Genomic DNA, 8,901 nt, shown 5'->3' on the forward strand with positions numbered 1-8,901 from the left:
CGCATCGGCAGGCGGACTCTCAACCACTACGCCACCAGGGAAGCCCGGGACTCTCTCTTTTTATTCAAACTAATTACCTACCTCCCTCTCCATCGGGTTACATTTTGTCTGCTGTTGCATTTCTCTTGGGCCCCTGAGCCCATGCCAAATGATATCCCTATTCATTCATTCATTCACCCATTCATTTATTCGATAAATATGTATTGAAGGCCTATTACATGCCAGGCACCATTCTAGACACTGAGAACAAAACAGGCAACACTCCTCATCCCCACGGCACTTACATCCCAATGGGGACAGATAGTCAAAGACATAAGTAAACTATATAGAACGTCAGATGACACTACTGCCATGTAGAAAACTAAAACCAGGAAGAAATGTAAGGAGCACTAGACAGAAGGCAGAGAGCACTCTTACACGAAGAGCTTAAGGAAGGCCTCATTAAGAAGGTGGCATTTCAGCAAGGACACCACAATGTTGAGGAGGCGAGCCATGTAGATATCCAAGGAAAGAGGGTTCCCCTGAATGGAAATGTGCCTGGTGTGAACAGCAGAGAGGTGTGTGCAGGAGCATAGGAAGCATGGGGGAGAGGAGACGGGTCCAAGAGGCGTGGGGGTGGGGTCAGATCAGGTAGGGTTTTGTAGCCATTGTAAGGACTTTGGCCTTGACTCTGGGTGAGATGGGAGCCTTTGAAGGCTTGGAAGCAAGGGAGTGACATGATCCGACTTTGGTTTTAAGAGCATCTTCTCAGGGCTTCCCTGGTGGCGCAGTGGTTGAGAGTCCGCCTGCCGATGCGGGGGACACGGGTTCGAGCCCTGGTCCGGGAAGATCCCACATGCCGCGGAGCGGCTGGGCCCGTGAGCCACAACTACTGAGCCTGTGCTCTAGAGCCCGCGAGCCACAACTACTGAAGCCCGCGCACCTAGAGCCCATGCTCCACAACAAGAGAAGCCACCGCAGTGAGAAGCCCACGCGCCGCAACGAAGAGTAGCCCTCGCTCGCCGCAACTAGAGAAAGCCCGTGCGCAGCAACGAAGACCCAATCCAGCCAGAAATAAATAATAAATAAATAATTTATTTTTTTAAAAAAGAGCATCCTCTAAGAATGTCACTGTGTCTGTCTCCTCCCCACCCCACCCCATACTCACAGGCACCCAAGAAGGAGCTGCAGAACGGCGTCATCCGGGGCTACCAGATCGGCTACAGAGAGAACAGCCCTGGCAGCAATGGGCAGTACAGCATCGTGGAGATGAAGGCCACTGGAGACAGCGAGGTCTACACCCTGGACAACCTCAAGAAGTTCGCCCAATATGGGGTGGTGGTCCAGGCCTTCAATCGGGCTGGCACAGGGCCCTCATCCAGCGAGATCAATGCCACCACCCTGGAGGATGGTGAGGGCACCAGTAGAGGGTAGCGAGTGGGTACAGATAGATCTCAGCTGTGGGCAGAGCCAGGGCTGCCAGGGAGGGCTCGGGGCCCTTCCCTGCTCCTGAGCCCCGTCATGGTCCTGTGGTCCACACAGCCTCCCTGGATCCCTCCATCTCCTCTCACCCATTGGGTCCTCCCAATGTGCTTGGTCCATTTAGCACTCCGGGCCTCTCCATCCATTGGCTGGCTCTCTGTCCATCGATTGCTAATGCTCTGCCCCTCGGTCTCTCTATTGATCTCTTGGCCTGTCTGAGTGCCCGTCTGTGCACCTGTCTGACTCTCCGTCCGTGCTTCTCCCTCTGCCTTTTCCTCGTTCCTCATTCTGGCCCCTCACCCATCTTTGTCCCCAAGCTCTTTCCTCTGTACTCTGGGTCCTGTTTCTCCTCCCTTACATCCTCCAGGTTGGAAGAAGGGCAGGAGCCACGTTACCTTTGTACTTCTGGGCTGGAATCTGTCCACCATCTGTTTTAGGGCCCTGAGATGAGACTGTGGACGTACCATATCCCAAGGTCCATGGACAGAGGATTTAGGGCCCGATTTTTAAAACAATTCTTTGAGGACTGGAGGGCACTCCAACTCTGATGAGTGAATTAAGGGGCCCGGTTTCACGGGGGAGAGGGTTAGAAGGCAGCAGGAGCCTGCCTGCTCTCCAAGCACAGAGAAGAGCCAGCTGGTACATGAGACTGTGCCAGGAAGGGAGAGGAGATGTGACCCTTGATGCCCCCCAGAGGTAGAGCCGGGCTGGTCACAGCTCCCCAAAGAGCAGATTAAACAGAGCTTCCTTCTTGATGCTCCAGCCTAAAACCACGATGTGAGATTAAAAGCTGTCACTAAGTCTGAGCCTGCCCCCAGCAGAGGGAGGGAACTGACTGCCCCAGTAACATAATGCCATCACCCCACGGCCATCAGGACAGCCAGCATTCCACCCTTTTGTTAGTTAAGCAATGCCCTCTCCCTGCCTCATTCTCTCTGAAAATGCAGACCCCCTTGGGAGGGAGGATGCATCAGGTCAGAAACACCTGAGAGTAGATTAGCTCGTACCAGTGGTTCTTAACTTTGGATACAAATTGCAATTATCTGGGGAGTTTTAAAAAGCCTGATGCTTCCTCCCCAGAGATTTCCATTTAGTTGCTCTGGGGCACAAGCTAGGCTTTGAGAGGGAGCAGGTGTCAGTAGCCCCAGAGCACTGGGCCCCTGGGGAAAAGGGAGAACACAGAGAGAGGGAAAGGTGCACAGAATGCACAGAGGTACAGAGTAGCACCTGAGCTACACTGCCACCAGCTGCCCAACCCCCTCCACCAGCCCGAAGCCTCACCAGCCCCCCATCAGCCCCCTCCCTTCCATGATGCTGGCCACGGGCCCGGCTGGACTGAGGAAGATCAGCTTGTCGCCTCTTAGTACCATCAGTACCAATCCCAAGCAGTGCTCTGACACAGCGGTTCTCAGACCGGAGCGCACGTCAGGGGGCTGTAAACAGATCGCTGGGCCCTCCCCCAGGGGTCAGACCTGCTTCAGCAGGTCTGAGGTGGGGGCCAAAAACGGGCATTTCTAATAAATTCCCAAGTGATGCCGATGCCGCTGGTGTAGGGAGCACCTGTGAGAACCACAGCATTAACAGCCAGGTCATTACCCATGAAAGGAGCCAAGGCCCACGGAGGTTAAGAACCTGTGTCCAGAATTGCCCATCTCATGCAGAGGAGTCCAGGTCAAAATCCAGGCCTGACCCTGAATCCCATCCTCTTTCTCCTTCACCCTAGTGTTACCCTGTTGCTTGGGCGCAGGGCTGAATGCAAGACCAAGTGACGTGGATGCAGGATGCTCAGGGAAGTCGTGTCCAGGGGGTACAGCTGCCCCAAGACCACCCAGCACACCTGACCAAACACTAAACTCCGTCCGCTGGGGCCATCCCAGAAAACAGAAAGGCCAGGCCCACCTTTGGCCTCCATCAGAGCCCCACCTCCCTTGCTTTGGGAGGCTGCAGTGGGGGGGGGGGGGGGGGGGGGGAAGTCAGGAAAAAGTGGAGGAGGCTATGGTAGGGGAGGAAGCAGAAGAGGGTAACCTTTGAATCTCCTTGAATGCTCCTGGGGTGAGAGGGAAAGCAGGAAAAGGTGTGGTCTTCTCACCCCAAATGGACTTCCTGGGGGGGCTGGGTGCTGGGATTACCAACAGGGAGAGATCAGCACCGGCTGTGGAGTCCTTTGGCAGACAAAGGAGAAGGGGATGAAAGTTTCCAGCAGCATTTGCTCAGCCGTTTTTCATACTTAATTAAGGCCCTCGTTAGCCTGTCAGGTCCCGATCGTTTCCTTGCAATATTAGCACTCCTCCTGGGGTATTCAAGGACCCCTGCTTTAGCAATAGTGCCTCTTCCCTAATTATATTACTTTCATTTTGTTCGAACGGGCGATCTGTATTAGTTTATGACACTGGGTCCCTAATTACATGGTGCTTATATTTTTACACCTAAGTAATATGAAACAATAATCATTCTCAAAGAGGATCGTTAGGGTGATGTATTATCATTTAAATGCTCATAAAAATTAGAGTTGCCTCTTGTGGGGCAACGGGATCTAATTACCTTCCGTCCAGCCTGTGCCTCCTTTCTCCCACTCAGAGCAAAGCAGACGTGGCCTTTCCCTCTGCCCCCAGCTCCTCAGAAGCCAGCGGAAGTGCCACCAAAGTTGTCACTTGCCAACGTGGCTCTTTGCGGCCTGGTGTCACCACTGTCTCTCATCATCATCATGCAGCACGGCCGCCTGCAGGGGGTGGAACTTAGGTTAAGCTCAAAGGTAGATCTCAGATGGAGAGGGTTAATGGCAGGGCAGACCACCCAAGTTGGTCTTAGAGAGTGTTTTCCATCACCCAGGGCGTTTTGGTGTCTTCAGATGCAGGGACAAGGGACAAAAGTGTAATGATCCTAGGGGTCCTAAAGGTGTCTGCGGAACCTCTTCTCGCCTTGCCCCAGGGTCGCTTGCAATCCTCTTTCCTTCTTTTCCTTCCCTTCACCTTGGTATGAGGACACAAGGGTCCCTAGAGCGGGGCCTTGGTTCAGACCCCGAGCTCAGGTGACATAGAGGGCTGGCAGCCATCAGATAAGAGCATCAGTTACAGATCCCTCCAGCACTGGCTTGGTCTTCCAGGTTCCGTTACGTTCAGTGGACATGGACTCCCTGGGCTGTGGTGCCTACTGGTGAATCCCCAGGGGCTCATGCCTGGGGTTCATCACCTTCTTTCCCCAGCGTTTACCCAGAACCAGGAACGTGCCATCCAGAGCCCAGGAACCAAGCTGTAAGGATCTCTATTCACCCAACTCTCCAGGAAAGGAGACTGGGTTGACTTCCCGGTCACCAGCCCAAAACTCTGGCGACTCATTGAATCAGGAGGGCCTCCCACTTGTGTGACCCAAAGTTCCTCTGGCTGGGCAGCAGGGCCCAGCCTGCGTGTGGATGTGTCCTGTACCTTCCGAACCAGGCCTTTCAACTCTCCCCCCGCCCCTGCAGTGCCCAGCCAGCCCCCCGAGAACGTCCGAGCCCTGTCCATAACTTCCGACGTGGCCGTCATCTCCTGGTCAGAACCTCCACGCAGCACCCTCAACGGCGTCCTCAAAGGCTATCGGGTCATCTTCTGGTCACTCTACGTTGATGGGGGTGAGTCTGCTGGGAGTGGTGGCCGGCTCGTGGACCGAGAGGCACGGGGTTGGTGGAGATCCATACTAAGAGCTGAGCATCTTCCATGGGACATCGAGTGGAAGTCCAGCCCCTCCTCCATACCTGTCATCCCGGGGTCAGAGCCGGGACCAGGGTGGGTGGGGTACACATAGTCATCTCCCTGGTGGGGACGGACACCAGCTCCTCCTGGACAGCAGTATGTTGGGCAGGGATTTGAGGGGTGAGACAGGCACATTTGCTTTTCTGATGGAATGTGTTGATATTAGCACTTTGTGGCCATGTCAGTCAGGGGACAGGTAGCGCGCTCAAACAGGGCAATTGAGGAGACTTTAATGAAGGCGTTGCTTTCCAAGGAGTCTGGAGGGAGGACGGGGCCCCTGGGACTAGCAGAAGCAGGAAGCCGTCACCGCCTAGGACTGAAGGGGCAAGAGGAGGAAGCAGGGTCACCGGAACCCAGGGAGAGCCACCCCTCAGCCAGACAGACAGCGAGGCATGTGGTCTGTGCAGATGAGCCGCCCAGGACCTGGAGGAGGGTGCACAGCGGAGCTGGGAGGATAGGAACGGCAGAAGGAGAAAAAACAAGACAGTGGCCCGACACTTCGGGTGCCTGCCTTCCCCTGGGATGCAGTAGTCCAGACAGGCTTGTGTAGCCCCAGACACACCAAGCCCCTGCGCACTGGTGTAACAGAGCCCTTGCAGTGACCAGGAAGTCTGCAGTCTTGCAGGCCAGAGGCCCAGCATCCCAAACTACGGAAATGAGTTTGCCTCCCCAGATCCTCAGCCTTTTGCCACGTGTCCCCTGGCTCCTCCCTTCCCTCCTGGAGGACTTGGGACTCCAGCTCATGGTCATCCCTCCGTGGCAGCGGCCCTCCCCTTCCCGACCTGGATTCTGCTCTGCCCAGAAGCCCTGCTGACAGTAGTTATCTCTCCCTGCCACACCTCCATCATCTCCTCCCGAAACACAGAGACCTGAAGGTCTCCCAAGGCCTTATACGATGAGATGGCCTCACATAGCTATGCTGAGCCAGGGATGGGGCCTCGTTTTCCAGAATTTGCTTCCACTTTTCTAAGCCTGTGGCTCCCCTCTCATCCCTCAGGTGAGGAAGACATCAGCCTCTCTAGTCTCCAGAGGCAACGTGGATTGATGGCCATGCCGCCCTCTTCCTGGGTCTTTCTCTGTCTCTAGTCATAGACAGGTCCACCCTGGTCTCTAACCTTCCCAAAAAGGAAGGTCCCACCACTCAGGCCTCTGAGGTTCCCCTGCACCGACCTGGAGTCCCCTCAGGCTGGGCCTGGCGTCCTCACCCTCTGGAATCTGGCCGACTGCTGCCTACCCCTGGCCGGGCCCTCTGCCGGACCTTTGCCTGCGCCGGGTCCCTGAGAGGCTCCAGGGTAGGTTTGCCGGCACTAGTCTTCCACAAGCCAGTGTCTGGGGCTGTTTTCTGAAAAGCCGGTAGTACCAGGGGTAGGGCTGTGAGCTCAGGAGTCTGTCTCTTTCCTCCCCCTAGGGCCCTGGCCATCCCATGGGACCCTCTCCCTAAGCCCTTCTTCAGAGCCTACAGCGCGTTCCTTGGCAGAGCCAGGATGACAGGTCCTCGCTGAGCCCGAGGAAGGCTTGGCCCTTCCACCAGCCTCGCCCGCGTTCTCCGTGCGGGTTCTTTGCAGGGAGGGTGTCCTCAGTGGTGGGGAGAAGGTAACGGGGATTGACCCCTTATCCTCTCGAGAGTTCAGGGTGCTGGTCCAGGAGTGGTCAGGTGCAGGGGAGGCATCCTCAGCCTGTCATGCCCCGTGGATCCACTGCCTAGGGAGAGCCGAGAGCCCAAGGAGGTGCCGGGCAGCCAAGAGGAACAGCTGCTGCCTGGCCGCCCGGTCCAGGCTCCCCTCCAGGCCCAAGTCACTCCTGGGGTCCCTCACATGGAGAGAGGTTTGGGTGGAGGACAGGGAAATGTGGCTTGCAGAGATAGAGAGATGGGACTGTCCTATGGGGAGAGTATTAAGCTGAATTTGGTGCAAGGTTGACTAGGGGCCAAGGCCCAGCTGGCGTTTGTCGCTCACCCTGGTTGGGCCACCTGGGGAGAAATATGGTCCAGGAGCAGTGCCCCAAATCCGCACCCATGAACTTGAGGTGGCGGGTCCCCCTAGTCGCCACCACCATGGAGTCAAGGTCTGAGCCCAGTGGAGCAGGCCGGCCCCGAGCCCAGCCTGGCGGAGGGGCGGCGGCTGGGGGACCGTGGCCCGGCCGGCCTGGACCGCACTCAAGGGCTGCTCGTGTCCGGCAGAGTGGGGCGAGATGCAGAACATCACCACCACGCGGGAGAGGGTGGAGCTGCGAGGCATGGAGAAGTTCACCAACTACAGCGTGCAGGTGCTGGCCTACACCCAGGCCGGGGATGGCGTGCGCAGCAGTGTGCTCTACATCCAGACCAAGGAGGACGGTGAGTGCGCTCCTCCAGCCCCGGCCTGGCCTGCTCCCAGGGCCTGCTGCTGAGCACTGCCCTCGAGCCGCCCCGCTGCTCACCCAAGGAGAAGGGTGAGAGCAGAGCCCCATCCTTTCTCCTGTCCCTTTGGTTCGCTGAAGGGTGACTCTGAGGACACTGGGGCCCTGCTTTGGGAGAACACAGCTTACTGTAAGTGGTGGTGAGGTGCTCCGAGACTCGAGCATAACCTCACGAGACACCGTACCCCCTCCCCCTGCCGCACTGGGTCAGAGGCCGGATAAAGGCTGTCCCCCCCACCCCAGGAGCATACTTTATGGCATCTGCTCCCCTGCAGGGTTCAGCCTGGTGTCCTCTGGGTATAGGTGGTTGGGATTGGGGGAAACAGGAGCATCGCCCCACATATCCTAGGTGAGGGACTCGGCGATCACCCCACAGAGGCCCCAGAATGGGCCAGGCCCTGGACTCTGGTGTGCAGGGAGGGAATGGGATGTGCTTCCACTTGGAGCTGTGATCTCAAAGCCCTTCTCCATGGGGGCAGAACTGGAAGAAAACAGAGATAAGGAGTCAGACCTCAAGGGGAAAGTGATGGAGTCAGATGGGGGAGGCTGGGAGCTGAGTCAGCCCAGGAGGGGTCAGGTTGGGAGAAGGGCCAGACTTCCTGCCTGAGCTGGAGCTGCACACCTCCAGGGGCCTCGCTGGGTCCAGGAGGTGCTGTGTGTGACCATGCACAGCTCCAAGCTCGTCTTCCACTTCCTTCCTCACCGCCCCCGAACCCCATCACTGAGTTGATTCTAACCCTTCTGAGCCAGGTGCTATATCGGCAGGAGAGTCGGTTGATGTCAAGTGCCTTGCGCACACTGGGCGCTTGATAAACGGTAGCCAGGGTTGCCATCATGGCTTTCTTCCCACGCAGCCTCGGGTTTTTCAAAGGATACAGAGACCCACAGTCTAGGCCCTACCCAGACACTTTAGCAGAAGGAGCTGGAGGGGTGAGAGGACTTACAAGGAGCGGCTCTAATGTGATGATGGAGATGTTCCCAGTGCAGCCCCGCGCTTGATGACTTGGTGACCGGACCAGCGCAGATTAATGCTCCTTACTCTCCCTAAGCCCCTCCCTTTCCATCAGATCATCCCCCTCCCCCACTTAAGCTCTGAGCAATTAAATATTTACCAACCTGCCCGCCCTACTTTTCCTGTCATTAATCCCCCCATCGAGGTTTCCTGGGACAGCTCCAGGCAGAGCCACCTGCTCTTGTGTGGAGACCGGACGGAGATGGTGCTCAGCGCCTGGCCCCTTTCAGGGCCTCAAGGACACACACACACACACACACACACACACACACACACACACACACACACACACACACACAC

General features: G+C 56.9%; 1 protein-coding gene across 1 annotated transcript in view; it reads left to right on the forward strand.

Annotated features, from left to right (window-relative positions):
• DSCAML1 (DS cell adhesion molecule like 1) overlaps positions 1-8,901 on the forward strand; it is a 352,214-nt gene that overhangs the window by 312,187 nt on the left and 31,126 nt on the right. The window contains exons 17-19 of the mRNA XM_007456333.1: positions 1,150-1,390; positions 4,925-5,071; positions 7,372-7,527. Coding sequence (XP_007456395.1) covers positions 1,150-1,390; positions 4,925-5,071; positions 7,372-7,527 — 544 coding nt within the window. The remainder of the gene's footprint in view (positions 1-1,149; positions 1,391-4,924; positions 5,072-7,371; positions 7,528-8,901) is intronic.

This window comes from Lipotes vexillifer, unplaced genomic scaffold (genome assembly GCF_000442215.2).
Source record: "Lipotes vexillifer unplaced genomic scaffold, Lipotes_vexillifer_v1.1 scaffold753, whole genome shotgun sequence".
Classification (NCBI taxonomy): Eukaryota; Metazoa; Chordata; class Mammalia; order Artiodactyla; family Lipotidae; genus Lipotes; species Lipotes vexillifer.